General features: G+C 45.2%; 1 protein-coding gene across 3 annotated transcripts in view; it reads left to right on the plus strand.

Annotated features, from left to right (window-relative positions):
* The window catches only part of LOC139394325 (proto-oncogene vav-like), an 84,794-nt gene that overhangs the window by 24,324 nt on the left and 33,182 nt on the right, over positions 1 to 27,288 (plus strand). Inside the window, exons 4-5 of one of the 3 annotated variants that reach the window (XM_071142365.1) lie at positions 8,955 to 9,178; positions 19,372 to 19,488. In XM_071142365.1, the coding sequence (XP_070998466.1) occupies positions 8,975 to 9,178; positions 19,372 to 19,488 (321 nt within the window). In that variant the 5' untranslated portion in view covers positions 8,955 to 8,974. Of the gene's footprint in view, positions 1 to 8,954; positions 9,179 to 19,371; positions 19,489 to 27,288 lie in introns of those variants that run through there. The other 2 variants (XM_071142368.1, XM_071142366.1) reach the window with 2 other exon arrangements.

Raw genomic sequence — 27,288 nt, forward strand, 5'->3', positions numbered from 1 at the left:
AGGGAAGCCAATTATATATAACAACAGGTCTAGCAACAGGTCTAGTGTGGTCATGTTCTTGTTGTGTCCAGGTGGTCGTGTTACGGTTGAGATGGAGCTGTGGCGTTAGTGTCCAATGTGGTCGTGTTTACGGTTGAGATGGAGCTGTGGCGTTAGTGTGGCTCATAGTGTCCAATGTGGTCGTGTTTACGGTTGAGATGGAGCTGTGGCGTTAGTGTCCAATGTGGTCGTGTTTACGGTTGAGATGGAGCTGTGGCGTTAGTGTCCAATGTGGTCGTGTTTACGGTTGAGATGGAGCTGTGGCGTTAGTGTCCAGGTGGTCGTGTTACGGTTGAGATGGAGCTGTGGCGTTAGTGTGGCTCATAGTGTCCAATGTGGTCGTGTTTACGGTTGAGATGGAGCTGTGGCGTTAGTGTCCAATGTGGTCGTGTTTACGGTTGAGATGGAGCTGTGGCGTTAGTGTCCAATGTGGTCGTGTTTACGGTTGAGATGGAGCTGTGGCGTTAGTGTCCAGGTGGTCGTGTTACGGTTGAGATGGAGCTGTGGCGTTAGTGTGGCTCATAGTGTCCAATGTGGTCGTGTTTACGGTTGAGATGGAGATGTGGCGTTAGTGTCCAATGTGGTCGTGTTTACGGTTGAGATGGAGCTGTGGCGTTAGTGTCCAATGTGGTCGTGTTTACGGTTGAGATGGAGATGTGGCGTTAGTGTCCAATGTGGTCGTGTTTACGGTTGAGATGGAGCTGTGGCGTTAGTGTCCAATGTGGTCGTGTTTACGGTTGAGATGGAGCTGTGGCGTTAGTGTCCAATGTGGTCGTGTTTACGGTTGAGATGGAGCTGTGGGGTTAGTGTCCAGGTGGTCGTGTTACGGTTGAGATGGAGCTGTGGGGTTAGTGTCCAGGTGGTCGTGTTACGGTTGAGATGGAGCTGTGGCGTTAGTGTGGCTCATAGTGTCCAATGTGGTCGTGTTTACGGTTGAGATGGAGCTGTGGCGTTAGTTGTCTGACGGTTGTTTCACGTTATATTGAGGTTGTGTTACGGTTATGTTGTGTTAATGTTCATGATACGTTGTGTGGCTGATATAGGCCAGGGTGTTCCTGAGAGCCACGGACAGAGAGACAATGACAGTCTGACGGTCTCATGTTGTGTTCCTGAGAGCCACGGACAGAGACACATGACAGTCTGACGGTCTCATGTTGTGTTCCTGAGAGCCACGGACAGAGAGACAAGACAAGACAGTCTGACGGTCTCATGTTGTGTTCCTGCTCTGTTCAGGTGGTCGTGTTACGGTTGAGATGGAGCTGTGTGGTTCAAATCAAATCAAATTTTATTTGTCACGTGCACCGAATACAACAGGTATAGGTAGACCTTACAGTGAAATGCTGAATACAACAGGTGTAGTAGACCTTACAGTGAAATGCTGAATACAACAGGTGTAGTAGACCTTACAGTGAAATGCTGAATACAACAGGTGTAGTAGACCTTACAGTGAAATGCTGAATACAACAGGTGTAGTAGACCTTACAGTGAAATGCTGAATACAACAGGTGTAGTAGACCTTACAGTGAAATGCTGAATACAACAGGTGTAGTAGACATTACAGTGAAATGCTGATTACAACAGGTGCAGTAGACCTTACAGTGAAATACTGAATACAACAGGTGTAGTAGACCTTACAGTGAAATGCTGAATACAACAGGTGTAGTAGACATTACAGTGAAATGCTGATTACAACAGGTGTAGTAGACCTTACAGTGAAATACTGAATACAACAGGTGTAGTAGACCTTACAGTGAAATGCTGAATACAACAGGTGTAGTAGACCTCACAGTGAAATGCTGAATACAACAGGTGTAGTAGACCTTACAGTGAAATGCTGAATACAACAGGTGTAGTAGACCTTACAGTGAAATGCTGAATACAACAGGTATTACAGTGAAATGCTGAATACAACAGGTGTAGTAGACCTTACAGTGAAATGCTGAATACAACAGGTGTAGTAGACCTTACAGTGAAATGCTGAATACAACAGGTGTAGTAGACCTTACAGTGAAATGCTGAATACAACAGGTGTAGTAGACCTTACAGTGAAATGCTGAATACAACAGGTATTACAGTGAAATGCTGAATACAACAGGTGTAGTAGACCTTACAGTGAAATGCTGAATACAACAGGTGTCGTAGACATTACAGTGAAATGCTGAATACAACAGGTAGACCTTACAGTGAAATGCTGAATACAACAGGTGTAGTAGACCTTACAGTGAAATGCTGAATACAACAGGTGTAGTAGACCTTACAGTGAAATGCTGAATACAACAAGTGTAGTAGACCTTACAGTGAAATGCTGAATACAACAGGTGTAGTAGACCTTACAGTGAAATGCTGAATACAACAGGTGTAGTAGACCTTACAGTGAAATGCTGAATACAACAGGTGTAGTAGACCTTACAGTGAAATGCTGAATACAACAGGTATTACAGTGAAATGCTGAATACAACAGGTGTAGTAGACCTTACAGTGAAATGCTGAATACAACAGGTGTAGTAGACCTTACAGTGAAATGCTGAATACAACAGGTGTAGTAGACATTACAGTGAAATGCTGATTACAACAGGTGCAGTAGACCTTACAGTGAAATACTGAATACAACAGGTGTAGTAGACCTTACAGTGAAATGCTGAATACAACAGGTGTAGTAGACATTACAGTGAAATGCTGATTACAACAGGTGTAGTAGACCTTACAGTGAAATACTGAATACAACAGGTGTAGTAGACCTTACAGTGAAATGCTGAATACAACAGGTGTAGTAGACCTCACAGTGAAATGCTGAATACAACAGGTGTAGTAGACCTTACAGTGAAATGCTGAATACAACAGGTGTAGTAGACCTTACAGTGAAATGCTGAATACAACAGGTATTACAGTGAAATGCTGAATACAACAGGTGTAGTAGACCTTACAGTGAAATGCTGAATACAACAGGTGTAGTAGACCTTACAGTGAAATGCTGAATACAACAGGTGTAGTAGACCTTACAGTGAAATGCTGAATACAACAGGTGTAGTAGACCTTACAGTGAAATGCTGAATACAACAGGTATTACAGTGAAATGCTGAATACAACAGGTGTAGTAGACCTTACAGTGAAATGCTGAATACAACAGGTGTAGTAGACCTTACAGTGAAATGCTGAATACAACAAGTGTAGTAGACCTTACAGTGAAATGCTGAATACAACAGGTGTAGTAGACCTTACAGTGAAATGCTGAATACAACAGGTGTAGTAGACCTTACAGTGAAATGCTGAATACAACAGGTGTAGTAGACCTTACAGTGAAATGCTGAATACAACAGGTATTACAGTGAAATGCTGAATACAACAGGTGTAGTAGACCTTACAGTGAAATGCTGAATACAACAGGTATTACAGTGAAATGCTGAATACAACAGGTGTAGTAGACATTACAGTGAAATGCTGATTACAACAGGTGTAGTAGACCTTACAGTGAAATGCTGAATACAACAGGTGTAGTAGACATTACAGTGAAATGCTGATTACAACAGGTGTAGTAGACCTTACAGTGAAATACTGAATACAACAGGTGTAGTAGACCTTACAGTGAAATGCTGAATACAACAGGTATTACAGTGAAATGCTGAATACAACAGGTGTAGTAGACATTACAGTGAAATGCTGATTACAACAGGTGTAGTAGACCTTACAGTGAAATGCTGAATACAACAGGTGTAGTAGACATTACAGTGAAATGCTGATTACAACAGGTGTAGTAGACCTTACAGTGAAATACTGAATACAACAGGTGTAGTAGACCTTACAGTGAAATGCTGAATACAACAGGTGTAGTAGACCTTACAGTGAAATGCTGAATACAACAGGTGTAGTAGACCTTACAGTGAAATGCTGAATACAACAGGTGTAGTAGACCTTACAGTGAAATGCTGAATACAACAGGTATTACAGTGAAATGCTGAATACAACAGGTGTAGTAGACCTTACAGTGAAATGCTGAATACAACAGGTGTCGTAGACATTACAGTGAAATGCTGAATACAACAGGTAGACCTTACAGTGAAATGCTGAATACAACAGGTGTAGTAGACCTTACAGTGAAATGCTGAATACAACAGGTGTAGTAGACCTTACAGTGAAATGCTGAATACAACAAGTGTAGTAGACCTTACAGTGAAATGCTGAATACAACAGGTGTAGTAGACCTTACAGTGAAATGCTGAATACAACAGGTGTAGTAGACCTTACAGTGAAATGCTGAATACAACAGGTGTAGTAGACCTTACAGTGAAATGCTGAATACAACAGGTATTACAGTGAAATGCTGAATACAACAGGTGTAGTAGACCTTACAGTGAAATGCTGAATACAACAGGTGTAGTAGACCTTACAGTGAAATGTTGAATACAACAGGTGTAGTAGACCTTACAGTGAAATGCTGAATACAACAGGTGTAGTAGACATTACAGTGAAATGCTGATTACAACAGGTGTAGTAGACCTTACAGTGAAATACTGAATACAACAGGTGTAGTAGACCTTACAGTGAAATGCTGAATACAACAGGTGTAGTAGACCTCACAGTGAAATGCTGAATACAACAGGTGTAGTAGACCTTACAGTGAAATGCTGAATACAACAGGTGTAGTAGACCTTACAGTGAAATGCTGAATACAACAGGTATTACAGTGAAATGCTGAATACAACTGGTGTAGTAGACCTTACAGTGAAATGCTGAATACAACAGGTGTAGTAGACCTTACAGTGAAATGCTGAATACAACAGGTGTAGTAGACCTTACAGTGAAATGCTGAATACAACAGGTGTAGTAGACCTTACAGTGAAATGCTGAATACAACAGGTATTACAGTGAAATGCTGAATACAACAGGTGTAGTAGACCTTACAGTGAAATGCTGAATACAACAGGTGTAGTAGACCTTACAGTGAAATGCTGAATACAACAATTGTAGTAGACCTTACAGTGAAATGCTGAATACAACAGGTGTAGTAGACCTTACAGTGAAATGCTGAATACAACAGGTGTAGTAGACCTTACAGTGAAATGCTGAATACAACAGGTGTAGTAGACCTTACAGTGAAATGCTGAATACAACAGGTATTACAGTGAAATGCTGAATACAACAGGTGTAGTAGACCTTACAGTGAAATGCTGAATACAACAGGTATTACAGTGAAATGCTGAATACAACAGGTGTTGTAGACCTTACAGTGAAATGCTGAATACAACAGGTGTAGTAGACATTACAGTGAAATGCTGATTACAACAGGTGTAGTAGACCTTACAGTGAAATACTGAATACAACAGGTGTAGTAGACCTTACAGTGAAATGCTGAATACAACAGGTGTAGTAGACCTTACAGTGAAATGCTGAATACAACAGGTGTAGTAGACCTTACAGTGAAATGCTGAATACAACAGGTGTAGTAGACCTTACAGTGAAATGCTGAATACAACAGGTGTAGTAGACCTTACAGTGAAATGCTGAATACAACAGGTGTAGTAGACCTTACAGTGAAATGCTGAATACAACAGGTGTAGTAGACCTTACAGTGAAATGCTGAATACAACAGGTGTAGTAGACCTCACAGTGAAATGCTGAATACAACAGGTGTAGTAGACCTTACAGTGAAATGCTGAATACAACAGGTGTAGTAGACCTCACAGTGAAATGCTGAATACAACAGGTGTAGTAGACCTTACAGTGAAATGCTGAATACAACAGGTGTAGTAGACCTTACAGTGAAATGCTGAATACAACAGGTATTACAGTGAAATGCTGAATACAACAGGTGTAGTAGACCTTACAGTGAAATGCTGAATACAACAGGTGTAGTAGACCTTACAGTGAAATGCTGAATACAACAGGTGTAGTAGACCTCACAGTGAAATACTGAATACAACAGGTGTAGTAGACCTTACAGTGAAATGCTGAATACAACAGGTGTAGTAGACCTTACAGTGAAATGCTGAATACAACAGGTGTAGTAGACCTTACAGTGAAATGCTGAATACAACAGGTGTAGTAGACCTTACAGTGAAATGCTGAATACAACAGGTGTAGTAGACCTTACAGTGAAATACTGAATACAACAGGTGTAGTAGACCGTACAGTGAAATGCTGAATACAACAGGTGTAGTAGACCTTACAGTGAAATACTGAATACAACAGGTGTAGTAGACCTTACAGTGAAATGCTGAATACAACAGGTGTAGTAGACCTTACAGTGAAATACTGAATACAACAGGTGTAGTAGACCTTACAGTGAAATGCTGAATACAACAGGTGTAGTAGACCTTACAGTGAAATGCTGAATACAACAGGTGTAGTAGATCTTACAGTGAAATGCTGAATACAACAGGTGTAGTAGACCTTACAGTGAAATACTTACTTACAGGCTCTAACCAACAGTGCCAAAAAGGTATTAGGTGAACAATAGGTAGGTAAAGAAATAAAACAACAGTAAAAAGACAGGCTACATACAGTAGAGAGGCTATATACAGTAGAGAGGCTATATACAGTAGAGAGGCTATATACAGTAGCGAGGCTATAAAAGTAGAGGCTATAAAAGTAGCGAGGCTAAAAAAGTAGCGAGGCTATAAACAGTAGAGAGGCTATATACAGTAGAGAGGCTATATACAGTAGAGAGATTATATACAGTAGAGAGGCTATATACAGTAGAGAGGCTATATACAGTAGAGAGATTATATACAGTAGAGAGGCTATATACAGTAGAGAGGCTATATACAGTAGTGAGGCTATATACAGTAGAGAGGCTATATACAGTAGAGAGGCTATATACAGTAGAGAGATTATATACAGTAGAGAGGCTATATACAGTAGAGAGGCTATATACAGTAGTGAGGCTATATACAGTAGAGAGGCTATATACAGTAGAGAGGCTATATACAGTAGAGAGATTATATACAGTAGAGAGGCTATATACAGTAGAGAGGCTATATACAGTAGAGAGGCTATATACAGTAGAGAGGCTATAAAAGTAGCGAGGCTATATACAGTAGAGAGGCTATATACAGTAGAGAGGCTACATACAGTAGAGCGGCTATAAAAGTAGCGAGGCTATATACAGTAGTGAGGCTATATACAGTACAGAGGCTACATACAGTAGAGAGGCTACATACAGTAGAGAGGCTATATACAGTAGAGAGGCTATATACAGTAGCGAGGCTATAACAGTAGGGAGGCTACATACAGTAGAGAGGCTATAACAGTAGAGAGGCTACAACAGTAGTGAGGCTATATACAGTAGAGAGGCTACATACAGTAGAGAGGCTATATACAGTAGAGAGATTATATACAGTAGAGAGGCTATATACAGTAGAGAGGCTATATACAGTAGTGAGGCTATATACAGTAGAGAGGCTATATACAGTAGAGAGGCTATATACAGTAGAGAGATTATATACAGTAGAGAGGCTATATACAGTAGAGAGGCTATATACAGTAGTGAGGCTATATACAGTAGAGAGGCTATATACAGTAGAGAGGCTATATACAGTAGAGAGATTATATACAGTAGATAGGCTATATACAGTAGAGAGGCTATATACAGTAGAGAGGCTATATACAGTAGAGAGGCTATAAAAGTAGCGAGGCTATATACAGTAGAGAGGCTATATACAGTAGAGAGGCTACATACAGTAGAGCGGCTATAAAAGTAGCGAGGCTATATACAGTAGTGAGGCTATATACAGTACAGAGGCTACATACAGTAGAGAGGCTACATACAGTAGAGAGGCTATATACAGTAGAGAGGCTATATACAGTAGCGAGGCTATAACAGTAGGGAGGCTACATACAGTAGAGAGGCTATAACAGTAGAGAGGCTACAACAGTAGTGAGGGTATATACAGTAGAGAGGCTACATACAGTAGAGAGGCTATATACAGTAGAGAGGCTACAACAGTAGTGAGGCTACAACAGTAGTGAGGCTACAACAGTAGAGAGGCTATATACAGTAGCGAGGCTATAACAGTAGCGAGGCTATATACAGTAGAGAGGTTATATACAGTAGAGAGGCTATAACAGTAGCGAGGCTATATACAGTAGAGAGGCTATATACAGTAGAGAGGTTATATACAGTAGAGAGGCTATATACAGTAGAGAGGTTATATACAGTAGAGAGGCTATAACAGTAGCGAGGCTATATACAGTAGCGAGGCTACATACAGTAGAGAGGCTATATACAGTAGAGAGGCTATATACAGTAGCGAGGTTACATACAGACACCGGTTAGTCAGACTGATTGAGGTAGTATGTACATGTAGATATGGTTAAAGTGACTATGCATATATGATAAACAGAGAGTAGCAGCAGTGTAAAAGAGGGGTTGGCGGGTGGTGGGACACACTGCAGATAGCCCGGTTAGTGAATGTGCGGGAGCACTGGTTGGTCGGCCCAGTTGAGGTAGTATGAACATGAGTGTATAATTATAGTGACTATGCATATATGATGAACAGAGAGTAGCAGCAGTGTAAATAGTAGAGAGGCTACATACAGACACCGGTTAGTCAGACTGATTGAGGTAGTATGTACATGAGTGTATAGTTATAGTGACTATGCATATATGATGAACAGAGAGTAGCAGCAGTGTAAATAGTAGAGAGGCTACATACAGACACCGGTTAGTCAGACTGATTGAGGTAGTATGTACATGAGTGTATAGTTATAGTGACTATGCATATATGATGAACAGAGAGTAGCAGCAGTGTAAATAGTAGAGAGGCTACATACAGACACCGGTTAGTCAGACTGATTGAGGTAGTATGTACATGAGTGTATAATTATAGTGACTATACATATATGATGAACAGCAGAGTAAAGATTTGATCGGTGTTTATGGTTGTCTCACGGTCATGTTGTGTTCCTGTCGTGTCCAGGTGGGGGTGTTACGGTTGAGATGGAGCTGTGGCGTCACTGTGCCGTGTGGCTGATAGAGTGCAGGGTGCTCCCTGAGAGTCACAGGGTAACGTGGGACAGTGCTCAGGTGTGTGAGTTAGCCCAGGCTCTGAGGGATGGAGTTCTGCTCTGTCAGCTGCTGAACAACTTACTACCCCACGCCATCAACCTCCGAGAGATCAACCTCCGACCCCAGATGTCCCAGGTAACACACACACACACACACACACACACACACACACACACACACACACACACACACACACACACACACACACACTTATACACATACACGTTTACACACACCCAAATGTCAGGTAGGACTGGTAGGACTAACGTCAGTTAGTTAGTCCTACCAGCCTGCTGATGTTAGTCCTACCAGTCTCTCGTCGTTCTGCCCCTGGTAGGACTAACATCAGCAGGCTGGTAGGACTAACATCATCAGGCTGGTAGGACTAACATCATCAGGCTGGTAGGACTAACGTCATCAGGCTGGTAGGACTAACATCAGCAGGCTGGTAGGACTAACATCAGCAGGCTGGTAGGACTAACATCAGCAGACTGGTAGGACTAACGTCAGCAGGCTGGTAGGACTAACATCAGCAGGGTGGTAGGACTAACATCATCAGGCTGGTAGGACTAACGTCAGCAGGCTGGTAGGACTAACATCAGCAGGCTGGTAGGACTAACATCATCAGGCTGGTAGGACTGACGTCAGCAGGCTGGTAGGACTAACGTCATCAGGCTGGTAGGACTAACGTCAGCAGGCTGGTAGGACTAATGTCAGCAGACTGGTTGGACTAACATCATCAGGCTGGTAGGACTAACGTCAGCAGGCTGGTAGGACTAACATCATCAGGCTGGTAGGACTAACATCATCAGGCTGGTAGGACTAACGTCATCAGGCTGGTAGGACTAACATCAGCAGGCTGGTAGGACTAACATCATCAGGCTTGTTGGCTACCAACCTTCAAATTGATTTGCAACAATACATTCATGAAGTATTTTCCTGTAAGGCTGAAACATAGAACAGTGAGGTGAAACTTTGCATTTGAAATGTTGATGCGTAAACTAATGCAAATCCATGTGTTACCTATGGCCGAGTTTATGCACCCTGCCCTTTAAGATGTCTGCTACTACTAACACAGTTTCCTGCTTCATATGTTACCTATGGCCGAGTTTATGCTACCTCCCCTTTAAGATGTCTGCTACTACTAACACAGTTTCCTGCTTCATATGTTACCTATGGCCTAGTTTATGCTACCTCCCCTTTAAGATGTCTGCTACTACTAACACAGTTTCCTGCTTCATATGTTACCTATGGCCGAGTTTATGCTACCTCCCCTTTAAGATACATGCTACTACTAACACAGTTTCCTGCTTCATATGTTACCTATGGCCGAGTTTATGCTACCTCCCCTTTAAGATGTCTGCTACTACTAACACAGTTTCCTGCTTCATATGTTACCTATGGCCGAGTTTATGCTACCTCCCCTTTAAGATGTCTGCTACTACTAACACAGTTTCCTGCTTCATATGTTACCTATGGCCGAGTTTATGCTACCTCCCCTTTAAGATACATGCTACTACTAACACAGTTTCCTGCTTCATAGGTTACCTATGGCTGAGTTTATGCTACCTCCCCTTTAAGATGTCTGCTACTACTAACACAGTTTCCTGCTTCATATGTTACCTATGGCTGAGTTTATGCTACCTCCCTTTAAGATGTCTGCTACTACTAGCACAGTTTCCTGCTTTATATGTTACCTATGGCTGAGTTTATGCTACCTCTCCTTTAAGATGTCTGCTACTACTAACACAGTTTCCTGGTAGGACTAACATCATCAGGCTGGTAGGACTAACGTCAGCAGGCTGGTAGGACTAACATCAGCAGGCTGGTAGGACTAACATCATCAGGCTGGTAGGACTGACGTCAGCAAGCTGGTAGGACTAACGTCATCAGGCTGGTAGGACTAATGTCAGCAGGCTGGTAGGACTAATGTCAGCAGACTGGTAGGACTAACATCATCAGGCTGGTAGGACTAACGTCAGCAGGCTGGTAGGACTAACATCAGCAGGCTGGTAGGACTAACGTCAGCAGGCTGGTAAGACTAACGTCAGCAGGCTGGTAGGACTAACGTCAGCAGGCTGGTAGGACTAACATCAGCAGGCTGGTAGGACTAACATCAGCAGGCTGGTAGGACTAACATCAGCAGGCTGGTAGGACTAACGTCAGCAGGCTGGTAGGACTAACATCATCAGGCTTTTTGGCTACCAACCTTCAAATTGATTTGCAACATTCATGAAGTATTTGCCTGTAAGGCTGAAACATAGAACAGTGAGGTGAAACTTTGCATTTGAAATGTTGATACGTAAACTAATGCAAATTCATATGTTACCTATGGCCGAGTTTATGCTACCTCCCCTTTAACTTAAGATACACGCTACTACTAACACAGTTTCCTGCTTTATATGTTACCTATGGCCGAGTTTATGCACCCTCCCCTTTAAGATACATGCTACTACTAACACAGTTTCCTGCTTCATAGGTTACCTATGGCTGAGTTTATGCTACCTCCCCTTTAAGATGTCTGCTACTACTAACACAGTTTCCTGCTTCATATGTTACCTATGGCTGAGTTTATGCTACCTCCCCTTTAAGATGTCTGCTACTACTAGCACAGTTTCCTGCTTTATATGTTACCTATGGCTGAGTTTATGCTACCTCCCCTTTAAGATGTCTGCTACTACTAACACAGTTTCCTGCTTCATATGTTACCTATGGCCGAGTTTATGCTACCTCCCCTTTAAGATGTCTGCTACTAGCAAGACGGTTTCTGGCCTCATTTCACCAGTTTAAAATGACCAGACATTGAAATATAGAATATTATTTATTGAGGAAATTGAATAAATGTGAGAATGAGGATTCAGGAGGGGAATGAGAATAGACCAGATGTAGCAGAGGACAGCAGATGAAGTAGAGGACAGCAGATGAAGTAGAGGACAGGAGATGAAGTAGAGGACAGGAGATGACAGCAGAGGACAGAAGAGGACAGTAGAGGACAGTTCATGGCTGGGATGTGGGAGTTCATGGCTGGGATGTGGGAGTTCATGGCTGGGATGTGAGAGTTCATGGCTGGGATGTGGGAGTTCATGGCTGGGATGTGGGAGTTCATGGCTGGGATGTGGGAGTTCATGGCTGGGATGTGGGAGTTCATGGCTGGGATGTGGGAGTTCATGGCTGGGATGTGGGAGTTCATGGCTGGTAGGGACGGAATGTGAGATGCTGCGGAGCAGCAGTCAGAGGGATTGGAGGGGAAGAGAAAGGACGTCATTGGCAGAAGGGGTGAGCCACCGCCGGAGTGTCCAAAGCGAAACGTGATAGCCAGGTTGTTGGAGCACGGGGGGGGACAACGGTTGACGGAAGGAAAGGGGGTTGTCAGAGTGGAGCAGCAAGCAGAGGCAGTATGAGGGATGTATCAAGGGCCACCGACGGCAGACAGGATGCAGACAGGATGCAGACAGGGTGCAGACAGGATGCAGACAGGATGCAGACAGAGGGACCTAAGGGACCTACGATGGAGGTCGTCCCTGGTGGAGAGGCAGGTGGGGAGAGAGGACATCAGTGGCAGAGGGAAGGGGTGAGCAGCTGCTGTAGCAGTGTACACAAGGCTAGTGGAACCTGAGAGGGGGAGAGCTGTTAGAGGCTGTGAAGATGGAGCAGGAGAGACAGCCAAGAGGCCAGAGCAGGCCACCAGAGCAGGCCACCAGAGCAGGCCACCAGAGCAGGCCACCAGAGCAGGCCACCCGAGCAGGCCACCCGAGCAGGCCACCAGAGCAGGCCACCCGAGCAGGCCACCCGAGCAGGCCACCCGAGCAGGCCACCAGAAAACTTGTTGCACCGCCGGCGGAGTTAGAATGTGAGGTAGCAGGCAGAGGAAGCAGTATGCTGAGAGAGAGGCCGTCGCTGGCAAAGGCTAGGTGAGGCACTGTCGGAGCAGCGGTCAGGGTCCACAGCAGTAGTCAGGGTCCACAGTAGTAGTCAGGGTCCACAGTAGTAGTCAGGGTCCACAGTAGTAGTCAGGGTCCACAGTGGTAGTCAGGGTCCACAGTAGTAGTCAGGGTCCACAGTAGTAGTCAGGGTCCACAGTAGTAGTCAGGGTCCACAGTGGTAGTCAGGGTCCACAGTAGTAGTCAGGGTTCACAGTAGTAGTCAGGGTCCACAGTGGTAGTCAGGGTCCACAGTAGTAGTCAGGGTCCACAGTAGTAGTCAGGGTCCACAGTCAGGGTCCACAGTAGTAGTCAGGGTCCACAGTAGTAGTCAGGGTCCACAGTAGTAGTCAGGGTCCACAGTAGTAGTCAGGGTCCACAGTCAGGGTCCACAGTAGTAGTCAGGGTCCACAGTAGTAGTCAGGGTCCACAGTAGTAGTCAGGGTCCACAGTAGTAGTCAGGGTCCACAGAAGTAGTCATAGTCCACAGTAGTAGTCATAGTCCACAGTAGTAGTCAGGGTCCACAGTAGTAGTCAGGGTCCACAGTCAGGGTCCACAGTAGTAGTCAGGGTCCACAGTAGTAGTCAGGGTCCACAGTAGTAGTCAGGGTCCACAGTAGTAGTCAGGGTCCACAGAAGTAGTCATAGTCCACAGTAGTAGTCATAGTCCACAGTAGTAGTCAGGGTCCACAGTGGTAGTCAGGGTCCACAGTAGTAGTCAGGGTCCACAGTAGTAGTCAGGGTCCACAGCAGTAGTCAGGGTCCACAGTAGTAGTCATAGTCCACAGTAGTAGTCAGGGTCCACAGTAGTAGTCAGGGTCCACAGTAGTAGTCAGGGTCCACAGCAGTAGTCAGGGTCCACAGTAGTAGTCAGGGTCCACAGCAGTAGTCAGGGTCCACAGTAGCAGTCAGGGTCCACAGTAGTAGTCATTGTTCACAGTAGTAGTCAGGGTCCACAGCAGTAGTCAGGGTCCACAGTAGTAGTCAGGTTCCACAGCAGTAGTTAAGGTCCACAGTAGTAGTTAGGGTCCACAGTAGTAGTCAGGGTCCACAGTAGTAGTCAGCCCCCAGTAGCAGTCAGGGTCCACAGTAGTAGTCAGGGTCCACAGTAGTAGTCAGGGTCCACAGTAGTAGTCAGGGTCCACAGAAGTAGTCATAGTCCACAGTAGTAGTCATAGTCCACAGTAGTAGTCATAGTCCACAGTAGTAGTCAGGGTCCACAGTAGTAGTCAGGGTCCACAGCAGTAGTCAGGGTCCACAGTAGTAGTCATGGTCCACAGTAGTAGTCAGGGTCCACAGTAGTAGTCAGGGTCCACAGTAGTAGTCAGGGTCCACAGCAGTAGTCAGGGTCCACAGTAGTAGTCAGGGTCCACAGCAGTAGTCAGGGTCCACAGTAGCAGTCAGGGTCCACAGTAGTAGTCATAGTCCACAGTAGTAGTCAGGGTCCACAGCAGTAGTCAGGGTCCACAGTAGTAGTCAGGTTCCACAGCAGTAGTTAAGGTCCACAGTAGTAGTTAGGGTCCACAGTAGTAGTCAGGGTCCACAGTAGTAGTCAGCCCCCAGTAGCAGTCAGGGTCTACAGTAGTAGTCATAGTCCACAGTAGTAGTCAGGGTCCACAGCAGTAGTCAGGGTCCACAGTAGTAGTCATAGTCCACAGTAGTAGTCATAGTCCACAGTAGTAGTCAGGGTCCACAGCAGTAGTCAGGGTCTACAGTAGTAGTCATAGTCCACAGTAGTAGTCAGGGTCCACAGTAGTAGTCAGGGTCCACAGTAGTAGTCAGGGTCTGGATGAGGCTAGTCACACGGTGTCCTGGATGAGGCTAGTCCCAGGGTGTCCTGGATGAGGCTAGTCCCAGGGTGTCCTGGATGAGGCTAGTCCCAGGGTGTCCTGGATGAGGCTAGTCCCAGGGTGTCCTGGATGAGGCTAGTCACACGGTGTCCTGGATGAGGCTAGTCACACAGTGTCCTGGATGAGGCTAGTCCCATGGTGTCCTGGATGAGGCTAGTCACACAGTGTCCTGGATGAGGCTAGTCACACAGTGTCCTGGATGAGGCTAGTCACACGGTGTCCTGGATGAGGCTAGTCACACGGTGTCCTGGATGAGGCTAGTCACACAGTTACCTGGATGAGGCTAGTCACACAGTGTCCTGGATGAGGCTAGTCACACAGTGTCCAGCAGCGCCACATGATGCCAGTTCCCTGGATGAGGCTAGTCACACAGTTACCTGGATGAGGCTAGTCCCACGGTGTCCTGGATGAGGCTAGTCACACGGTGTCCTGGATGAGGCTAGTCACACAGTGTCCTGGATGAGGCTAGTCACACAGTGTCCTGGATGAGGCTGGTCACACAGTGTCCTGGATGAGGCTAGTCACACTGTGTCCTGGATGAGGCTAGTCACACGGTGTCCTGGATGAGGCTAGTCACACAGTGTCCTGGATGAGGCTAGTCACACAGTGTCCTGGATGAGGCTAGTCACACGGTGTCCTGGATGAGGCTAGTCACACTGTGTCCTGGATGAGGCTAGTCACACAGTGTCCTGGATGAGGCTAGTCACACAGTGTCCTGGATGAGGCTAGTCACACGGTGTCCTGGATGAGGCTAGTCACACTGTGTCCTGGATGAGGCTAGTCACACGGTGTCCTGGATGAGGCTAGTCACACAGTGTCCTGGATGAGGCTAGTCACACGGTGTCCTGGATGAGGCTAGTCACACAGTGTCCTGGATGAGGCTAGTCACACGGTGTCCTGGATGAGGCTAGTCCCATGGTGTCCTGGATGAGGCTAGTCCCATGGTGTCCTGGATGAGGCTAGTCACACGGTGTCCTGGATGAGGCTAGTCACACGGTGTCCTGGATGAGGCTAGTCACACAGTGTCCTGGATGAGGCTAGTCACACAGTGTCCTGGATGAGGCTAGTCACACGGTGTCCAGGATGAGGCTAGTCACACAGTGTCCTGGATGAGGCTAGTCACACAGTGTCCTGGATGAGGCTAGTCACACGGTGTCCTGGATGAGGCTAGTCACACAGTGTCCTGGATGAGGCTAGTCCCACGGTGTCCTGGATGAGGCTAGTCACACAGTGTCCTGGATGAGGCTAGTCACACAGTGTCCTGGATGAGGCTAGTCCCACGGTGTCCTGGATGAGGCTAGTCACACAGTGTCCTGGATGAGGCTAGTCACACGGTGTCCTGGATGAGGCTAGTCACACGGTGTCCTGGATGAGGCTAGTCACACGGTGTCCTGGATGAGGCTAGTCCCACAGTGTCCTGGATGAGGCTAGTCACACAGTGTCCTGGATGAGGCTAGTCACACAGTGCCCTGGATGAGGCTAGTCCCACGGTGTCCAGGATGAGGCTAGTCACACAGTGTCCTGGATGAGGCTAGTCACACAGTGTCCTGGATGAGGCTAGTCACACAGTGTCCAGCAGCGCCACATGATGCCAGTTCCCTGGATGAGGCTAGTCACACAGTTACCTGGATGAGGCTAGTCCCACGGTGTCCTGGATGAGGCTAGTCACACAGTGTCCTGGATGAGGCTAGTCCCACAGTGTCCTGGATGAGGCTAGTCCCACAGTGTCCTGCAGCGCCACATGCACCGTAGAACGAAGAGGAGGAATGTTAGTTCGGTCAGTAGGGTGGCAGTGGTGATTAAGGAGAGTCAGGACTGATTAGCAACGAGCAACAGCTGCGTTCAAGGACACTAGTTAAAGTGTTGCAGACAGGCCTGGAGGCTGGTTGGCAACGTGTAGCAGCTTGTTGAGTTGCTGGGGAGCTGCGTTAAAGTTGTGGTGTTTAAATCTGGTCCTCTCCTGAATTTGTGTTTGTTCTGAACACCATTATTAAGCTGCACGCTGTTATCACTGTTTCCTGCTTCATTTCCATAGCGACCGTTCCATAGCGACCGTTCCATAGCGACGAGCAGACCGCATGTAAGCCCCCGGACAATGAGATAAGAAAATCACCTGGTGTGTGTGTGTGTGTGTGTGTGTGTGTGTGTGTGTGTGTGTGTGTGTGTGTGTGTGTGAGAGAGTTAGTATCAATGACCATCATCTCTTCTGGTTTACAGTGTGGTGGGTTTAAGTGACTGGGGAATCCTTTCTGTGGGTCATAATATTTAGTTCATTGATAAATGTTATTAAATGTCAATATTTGTCACGTGCAGTGAAATGCTGAATACAACAGGTAGACCTTACAGTGAAATGCTGAATACAACAGGTGTAGTAGACCTTACAGTGAAATACTGAATACAACAGGTGTAGTAGGTAGACCTTACAGTGAAATGCTGAATACAACAGGTGTAGTAGACCTTACAGTGAAATGCTGAATACAACAGGTGTAGTAGACCTTACAGTGAAATGCTGAATACAACAGGTGTAGTAGACCTTACAGTGAAATGCTGAATACAACAGGTGTAGTAGACCTTACAGTGAAATGCTGAATACAACAGGTGTAGTAGACCTTACAGTGAAATGCTGAATACAACAGGTGTAGTAGACCTTACAGTGAAATGCTGAATACAACAGGTGTAGTAGACCTTACAGTGAAATACTGAATACAACAGGTGTAGTAGACCTTACAGTGAAATACTGAATACAACAGGTGTAGTAGACCTTACAGTGAAATACTGAATACAACAGGTGTAGTAGACCTTACAGTGAAATACTGAATACAACAGGTGTAGTAGACAGTACAGTGAAATGCTGAATACAACAGGTGTAGTAGACCTTACAGTGAAATGCTGAATACAACAGGTGTAGTAGACCTTACAGTGAAATACTGAATACAACAGGTGTAGTAGACCTTACAGTGAAATACTGAATACAACAGGTGTAGTAGACAGTACAGTGAAATACTGAATACAACAGGTGTAGTAGACCTTACAGTGAAATGCTGAATACAACAGGTGTAGTAGACCTTACAGTGAAATGCTGAATACAACAGGTGTAGTAGACCTTACAGTGAAATGCTTACTTACAGGCTCTAACCAACAGTGCCAAAAAGGTATTAGGTGAACAATAGGTAGGTAAAGAAATAAAACAACAGTAAAAAGACAGGCTACATACAGTAGAGAGGCTATATACAGTAGAGAGGCTATATACAGTAGAGAGGCAACATACAGTAGTGAGGCTATAAACAGTAGAGAGGCTAAAAAGTAGGGAGGCTACATACAGTAAAATGTGTGTGTGTGTTGGGTTGTAGCAGGTGTTTGTGTGTGTGTGTTGGGTTGTAGCACTCTGGGGAGTGGCCGTGCTGAGTGTGTAACTCTGGGGAGTGGCCGTGCTGAGTGGCCGTGCTGAGTGTGTAACTCTGGGGAGTCCTATGAGGTGACTAGTGTCCTCCCTTCATAACACATGTTGAGACACTTTGCATAACTGCACAGGGAAGTGTCCATTGCAACAAAAGGAATCCACGTCTGTGAACATCAGTGTGTGTGTGTGTGTGTGTGTGTGTGTGTGTGTGTGTGTGTGTGTGTGTGTGTGTGTGTGTGTGTGTGTGTGTGTGTGTGTGTGTGTGTCTGTGTGTGTGTGTGTGTGTGTGTGTGTGTGTGTGTGTGTGTATGCTCATACCAGGGTCATATATCAGTGCCAGTCAAAACATTTCCCCTTTTTTTTAAATTAGAGTTCTCTATTTAACAATGCTGACACACACACACACACACACACACACACACACACACACACACACACACTGCTCTGGCAGGAAGCTATGCAAATCTGATTCTGCAAATGTCTGACCGCTGAGCAGCAGGGTTTTGTATTAGAGACATTAATGTGTTTTACACTGACTAGATGAACACCTTGTGGCTCTCTTTCTCTCTCTCTCCTCTCTCTTTCTTTCCATCTCTCTCTCTCCTCTCTCTTTCTCTCCATCTCTCTCTCTCCTCTCTCTTTCTCTCTCTCCCCCTCATGTTATCTCTCCTTCTCTCCCTTGATTCTATCCCTCCACCTCCCTACTGGTTTCCATAGTGATGTGCACAGTATTGTGTCTGTCGATCAATCAAATAATCAGTCAATCATTACACAAGTTGGCTGAGGGGGATGTGTGATGATGACCAATTTCAATGTGATAACTGAACCTATAAAGTGTGACTCAATGGCTTGTGAATAACCTGTTCTGATTAGCCCACTGTAGTCCTGTGTCTTAACTAACCTGATATGATTGGCTTCTGTAGTTCCTATGTCTTAAATAACCTTATCTGATTGGCTCCTTTTTGTTCCCGTGTCTGAAAAACCCGATATGATTGGCTTCTGTAGTTCCTGTGTCTGAAATAACCTTATCTGATTGGCTCCCTGTAGTTCCTGTGTGTGAAATAACCTGTTCTGATTGGCTCCCTGTAGTTCCTGTGTCTGAAGAACATCCGTACGTTCCTGGGGGTGAAATAACCTGTTCTGATTGGCTCCCTGTAGTTCCTGTGTCTGAAGAACATCCGTACGTTCCTGGGGGTGTGTCAGGAGAAGTTTCACCTGAGGAAGACTGAACTGTTTGAAGCCTTCGACCTGTTTGATGTCAGAGACTTCGGCAAGGTGTGTGTGTGTGTGTGTGTGTGTGTGTGTGTGTGACATCACCTCACCTCATCTGAACTCTCTATTGTTCTCTCTCTCGTTTTACATGTACATTTTAGTCATAAAGCCGACGCTCTGATCCGGAGAGTCTTACAGTTGCAGAACATTCATCTTCTGATAGCTAGGAGAGACGACCATTCATCTTCAGATAGCTAGGAGAGACTTACAGTTACAGTACATTCATCTTCAGATGGTTAGGAGAGACTTACAGTTACAGTACATTCATCTTCAGATAGCTAGGTGGGACGACCACATACAGAACATTCATCTTCAGATAGCTAGGTGGGACGACCACATACAGTACATTCATCTTCAGATAGCTAGGTGGGACGACCACATACAGTACATTCATCTTCAGATAGCTAGGTGGGACGACCACATACAGTACATTCATCTTCAGATAGCTAGGTGAGACGACCACATACAGAACATTCATCTTCAGATAGCTAGGTGGGACGACCACATACAGTACATTCATCTTCAGATAGCTAGGTGGGACGACCACATACAGAACATTCATCTTCAGATAGCTAGGTGAGACGACCACATACAGTACATTCATCTTCAGATAGCTAGGAGAGACTTACAGTTACAGTACATTCATCTTCAGATGGCTAGGAGAGACGACCACATACAGTACATTCATCTTCAGATGGCTAGGTGGGACGACCATTCATCTTCAGATAGCTAGGTGAGACGACCACATACAGTACATTCATCTTCAGATAGCTAGGTGAGACGACCACATACAGAACATTCATCTTCAGATAGCTAGGTGGGACGACCATTCATCTTCAGATAGCTAGGTGAGACGACCATTCATCTTCATATAGCTAGGTGAGACGACCACATACAGTACATTCATCTTCAGATAGCTAGGTGAGACGACCACATACAGAACATTCATCTTCAGATAGCTAGGTGGGACGACCATTCATCTTCAGATAGCTAGGTGAGACGACCATTCATCTTCATATAGCTAGGTGAGACGACCACATACAGTACATTCATCTTCAGATAGCTAGGTGAGACGACCACATACAGAACATTCATCTTCAGATAGCTAGGAGAGACGACCATTCATCTTCAGATAGCTAGGTGAGACGACCATTCATCTTCAGATAGCTAGGTGAGACGACCATTCATCTTCAGATAGCTAGGTGAGACGACCATTCATCTTCAGATAGCTAGGTGAGACGACCACATACAGAACATTCATCTTCAGATAGCTAGGTGGGACGACCACACAGAACCTTCATCTTCAGATAGCTAGGTGAGACGACCATTCATCTTCAGATAGCTAGGAGAGACGACCATTCATCTTCAGATAGCTAGGAGAGACGACCATTCATCTTCAGATAGCTAGGAGAGACGACCATTCATCTTCAGATAGCTAGGTGAGACGACCATTCATCTTCAGATAGCTAGGTGAGACGACCATTCATCTTCAGATAGCTAGGTGAGACGACCATTCATCTTCAGATAGATAGGTGAGACGACCATTCATCTTCAGATAGCTAGGAGAGACGACCATTCATCTTCAGATAGCTAGGTGAGACGACCATTCATCTTCAGATAGCTAGGTGAGACGACCACATACAGTACATTCATCTTCAGATAGCTAGGTGAGACGACCATTCATCTTCAGATAGCTAGGTGGGACGACCATTCATCTTCAGATAGCTAGGTGAGACGACCACATACAGTACATTCATCTTCAGATAGCTAGGAGAGACTTACAGTTACAGTACATTCATCTTCAGATGGCTAGGAGAGACGACCACATACAGTACATTCATCTTCAGATGGCTAGGTGGGACGACCATTCATCTTCAGATAGCTAGGTGAGACGACCACATACAGTACATTCATCTTCAGATAGCTAGGTGAGACGACCACATACAGAACATTCATCTTCAGATAGCTAGGTGGGACGACCATTCATCTTCAGATAGCTAGGTGAGACGACCATTCATCTTCATATAGCTAGGTGAGACGACCACATACAGTACATTCATCTTCAGATAGCTAGGTGAGACGACCACATACAGAACATTCATCTTCAGATAGCTAGGTGGGACGACCATTCATCTTCAGATAGCTAGGTGAGACGACCATTCATCTTCATATAGCTAGGTGAGACGACCACATACAGTACATTCATCTTCAGATAGCTAGGTGAGACGACCACATACAGAACATTCATCTTCAGATAGCTAGGAGAGACGACCATTCATCTTCAGATAGCTAGGTGAGACGACCATTCATCTTCAGATAGCTAGGTGAGACGACCATTCATCTTCAGATAGCTAGGTGAGACGACCATTCATCTTCAGATAGCTAGGTGAGACGACCACATACAGAACATTCATCTTCAGATAGCTAGGTGGGACGACCATACAGAACCTTCATCTTCAGATAGCTAGGTGAGACGACCATTCATCTTCAGATAGCTAGGAGAGACGACCATTCATCTTCAGATAGCTAGGAGAGACGACCATTCATCTTCAGATAGCTAGGAGAGACGACCATTCATCTTCAGATAGCTAGGTGAGACGACCATTCATCTTCAGATAGCTAGGTGAGACGACCATTCATCTTCAGATAGCTAGGTGAGACGACCATTCATCTTCAGATAGATAGGTGAGACGACCATTCATCTTCAGATAGCTAGGAGAGACGACCATTCATCTTCAGATAGCTAGGTGAGACGACCATTCATCTTCAGATAGCTAGGTGAGACGACCACATACAGTACATTCATCTTCAGATAGCTAGGTGAGACGACCATTCATCTTCAGATAGCTAGGTGGGACGACCATTCATCTTCAGATAGCTAGGTGAGACGACCACATACAGTACATTCATCTTCAGATAGCTAGGTGAGACGACCATTCATCTTCAGATAGCTAGGTGAGACGACCACATACAGTACATTCATCTTCAGATAGCTAGGTGGGACGACCATTCATCTTCATATAGCTAGGTGGGACGACCATTCATCTTCAGATAGCTAGGTGAGACGACCATTCATCTTCAGATAGCTAGGTGAGACGCTAGTACATTCATCTTCAGATAGCTAGACGACCATTCATCTTCAGATAGCTAGGTGAGACGACCATTCATCTTCAGATAGCTAGGTGAGACGACCACATACAGAACATTCATCTTCAGATAGCTAGGTGGGACGACCACACAGAACCTTCATCTTCAGATAGCTAGGTGAGACGACCATTCATCTTCAGATAGCTAGGAGAGACGACCATTCATCTTCAGATAGCTAGGAGAGACGACCATTCATCTTCAGATAGCTAGGAGAGACGACCATTCATCTTCAGATAGCTAGGTGAGACGACCATTCATCTTCAGATAGCTAGGTGAGACGACCATTCATCTTCAGATAGCTAGGTGAGACGACCATTCATCTTCAGATAGCTAGGAGAGACGACCATTCATCTTCAGATAGCTAGGTGAGACGACCATTCATCTTCAGATAGCTAGGTGAGACGACCACATACAGTACATTCATCTTCAGATAGCTAGGTGAGACGACCATTCATCTTCAGATAGCTAGGTGGGACGACCATTCATCTTCAGATAGCTAGGTGAGACGACCACATACAGTACATTCATCTTCAGATAGCTAGGTGAGACGACCATTCATCTTCAGATAGCTAGGTGAGACGACCACATACAGTACATTCATCTTCAGATAGCTAGGTGGGACGACCATTCATCTTCATATAGCTAGGTGGGACGACCATTCATCTTCAGATAGCTAGGTGAGACGACCATTCATCTTCAGATAGCTAGGTGAGACGACCACATACAGTACATTCATCTTCAGATAGCTAGGTGGGACGACCATTCATCTTCAGATAGCTAGGTGAGACGACCATTCATCTTCATATAGCTAGGTGAGACGACCACATACAGTACATTCATCTTCAGATAGCTAGGTGAGACGACCACATACAGAACATTAATCTTCAGATAGCTAGGAGAGACGACCATTCATCTTCAGATAGCTAGGTGAGACGACCATTCATCTTCAGATAGCTAGGTGAGACGACCATTCATCTTCAGATAGCTAGGTGAGACGACCATTCATCTTCAGATAGCTAGGTGAGACGACCACATACAGAACATTCATCTTCAGATAGCTAGGTGGGACGACCACACAGAACATTCATCTTCAGATAGCTAGGTGAGACGACCATTCATCTTCAGATAGCTAGGAGAGACGACCATTCATCTTCAGATAGCTAGGAGAGACGACCATTCATCTTCAGATAGCTAGGTGGGACGACCATTCATCTTCAGATAGCTAGGTGAGACGACCATTCATCTTCAGATAGCTAGGTGAGACGACCATTCATCTTCAGATAGCTAGGAGAGACGACCATTCGTCTTCAGATAGCTAGGTGAGACGACCATTCATCTTCAGATAGCTAGGTGAGACGACCATTCATCTTCAGATAGCTAGGTGGGACGACCATTCATCTTCAGATAGCTAGGTGAGACGACCATTCATCTTCAGATAGCTAGGAGAGACGACCATTCATCTTCAGATAGCTAGGTGAGACGACCATTCATCTTCAGATAGCTAGGAGAGACGACCATTCATCTTCAGATAGCTAGGTGAGACGACCATTCATCTTCAGATACCTAGGTGAGACGACCATTCATCTTCAGATAGCTAGGAGAGACGACCATTCATCTTCAGATAGCTAGGTGAGACGACCATTCATCTTCAGATAGCTAGGTGAGACGACCATTCATCTTCAGATAGCTAGGTGAGACGACCACATACAGAACATTCATCTTCAGATAGCTAGGTGGGACGACCACACAGAACATTCATCTTCAGATAGCTAGGTGAGACGACCATTGATCTTCAGATAGCTAGGAGAGACGACTATTCATCTTCAGATAGCTAGGAGAGACGACCATTCATCTTCAGATAGCTAGGTGGGACGACCATTCATCTTCAGATAGCTAGGTGAGACAACCATTCATCTTCAGATAGCTAGGTGAGACGACCATTCATCTTCAGATAGCTAGGAGAGACGACAATTCGTCTTCAGATAGCTAGGTGAGACGACCATTCATCTTCAGATAGCTAGGTGAGACGACCATTCATCTTCAGATAGCTAGGTGGGACGACCATTCATCTTCAGATAGCTAGGTGAGACGACCATTCATCTTCAGATAGCTAGGAGAGACGACCATTCATCTTCAGATAGCTAGGTGAGACGACCATTCATCTTCAGATAGCTAGGAGAGACGACCATTCATCTTCAGATAGCTAGGTGAGACGACCATTCATCTTCAGATAGCTAGGAGAGACGACCATTCATCTTCAGATAGCTAGGTGAGACGACCATTCATCTTCAGATAGCTAGGTGAGACGACCATTCATCTTCAGATAGCTAGGTGAGACGACCACATACAGAACATTCATCTTCAGATAGCTAGGTGGGACGACCACACAGAACATTCATCTTCAGATAGCTAGGTGAGACGACCATTCATCTTCAGATAGCTAGGATAGACGACCATTCATCTTCAGATAGCTAGGAGAGACGACCATTCATCTTCAGATAGCTAGGTGGGACGACCATTCATCTTCAGATAGCTAGGTGAGACGACCATTCATCTTGAGATAGCTAGGTGAGACGACCATTCATCTTCAGATAGCTAGGTGAGACGACCATTCATCTTCAGATAGCTAGGTGAGACGACCATTCATCTTCAGATAGCTAGGTGAGACGACCATTCATCTTCAGATAGCTAGGTGAGACGACCATTCATCTTCAGATAGCTAGGAGAGACGACCATTCATCTTCAGATAGCTAGGTGAGACGACCATTCATCTTCAGATAGCTAGGTGAGACGACCATTCATCTTCAGATAGCTAGGTGAGACGACCATTCATCTTCAGATAGCTAGGTGAGACGACCATTCATCTTCAGATAGCTAGGTGAGACGACCATTCATCTTCAGATAGCTAGGTGAGACGACCATTCATCTTCAGATAGCTAGGAGAGACGACCATTCATCTTCAGATAGCTAGGTGAGACGACCACATACAGAACATTCATCTTCAGATAGCTAGGTGAGACGACCATTCATCTTCAGATAGCTAGGTGAGACGACCATTCATCTTCAGATAGCTAGGAGAGACGACCATTCATCTTCAGATAGCTAGGTGAGACGACCATTCATCTTCAGATAGCTAGGTGAGACGACCATTCATCTTCAGATAGCTAGGTGAGACGACCATTCATCTTCAGATACTAGGTGAGACGACCATTCATCTTCAGATAGCTAGGTGAGACGACCACATACAGAACATTCATCTTCAGATAGCTAGGTGGGACGACCACACAGAACATTCATCTTCAGATAGCTAGGTGAGACGACCATTCATCTTCAGATAGCTAGGATGAGACGACCATTCATCTTCAGATAGCTAGGAGAGACGACCATTCATCTTCAGATAGCTAGGTGAGACGACCATTCATCTTCAGATAGCTAGGTGAGACGACCATTCATCTTCAGATAGCTAGGTGAGACGACCATTCATCTTCAGATAGCTAGGTGAGACGACCATTCATCTTCAGATAGCTAGGTGAGACGACCATTCATCTTCAGATAGCTAGGTGAGACGACCATTCATCTTCAGATAGCTAGGTGAGACGACCATTCATCTTCAGATAGCTAGGTGAGACGACCATTCATCTTCAGATAGCTAGGTGAGACGACCATTCATCTTCAGATAGCTAGGTGAGACGACCACAGATACAGAACATTCATCTTCAGATAGCTAGGTGAGACGACCATTCATCTTCAGATAGCTAGGTGAGACGACCATTCATCTTCAGATAGCTAGGTGAGACGACCATTCATCTTCAGATACAGACGACATTCATCTTCAGATAGCTAGGTGAGACGACCACATACAGAACATTCATCTTCAGATAGCTAGGTGAGACGACCATTCATCTTCAGATAGCTAGGTGAGACGACCATTCATCTTCAGATAGCTAGGTGAGACGACCATTCATCTTCAGATATCTAGGTGAGACGACCATTCATCTTCAGATAGCTAGGTGAGACGACCATTCATCTTCAGATAGCTAGGTGAGACGACCATTCATCTTCAGATAGCTAGGTGAGACGACCACATACAGAACATTCTGAAAATATTCAGACCCTTTGACTTTTCCGTTACGTTACAGCCTTATTCTAAAATGGCGTAAATTGTTTTTCTTCCTCATCAATATACACACAATACTTCATTATGACAAAGTAAAAACAGGTTTTTAGAAACTTTTGTAAATGTATAAAAAATGTAAAATGTAAATATTATATTTACATAAGTATTCAGACCCTTTATTCAGTACTTTGTTGAAGCACCTTTGGCAGTGATGACAGCCTCTAGGCTCCTTGGGTATGACACTACAAGCTTGGCACACCTGTCTTTGGGGAGTTTCTCCCATTCTTCTCTGCCTGAGGTTGGATTGGGAGCGTCGCTGCACAGCTATTTACAGGTCTCTCCAGAGATGTTTGATTGGGTCCAAGTCCGGGCTCTGGCTGAGCCACTCAAGGACATTCAGAGACTTGTCCCGAAGCCACTCCTGCATTGTCTTGGCTGTGTGCTTAGGGTCGTTGTCCTGTTGGAAGGTGAACCTTCGCCCCAGTCTGAGGTCCTGAGCGCCCTGGAGTAGGTTTTTTGGCAAACTCCAAGCAGGCTGT

The sequence above is a fragment of the Oncorhynchus clarkii genome, unplaced genomic scaffold (assembly GCF_045791955.1).
Source record: "Oncorhynchus clarkii lewisi isolate Uvic-CL-2024 unplaced genomic scaffold, UVic_Ocla_1.0 unplaced_contig_12313_pilon_pilon, whole genome shotgun sequence".
Taxonomy (NCBI): Eukaryota; Metazoa; Chordata; class Actinopteri; order Salmoniformes; family Salmonidae; genus Oncorhynchus; species Oncorhynchus clarkii.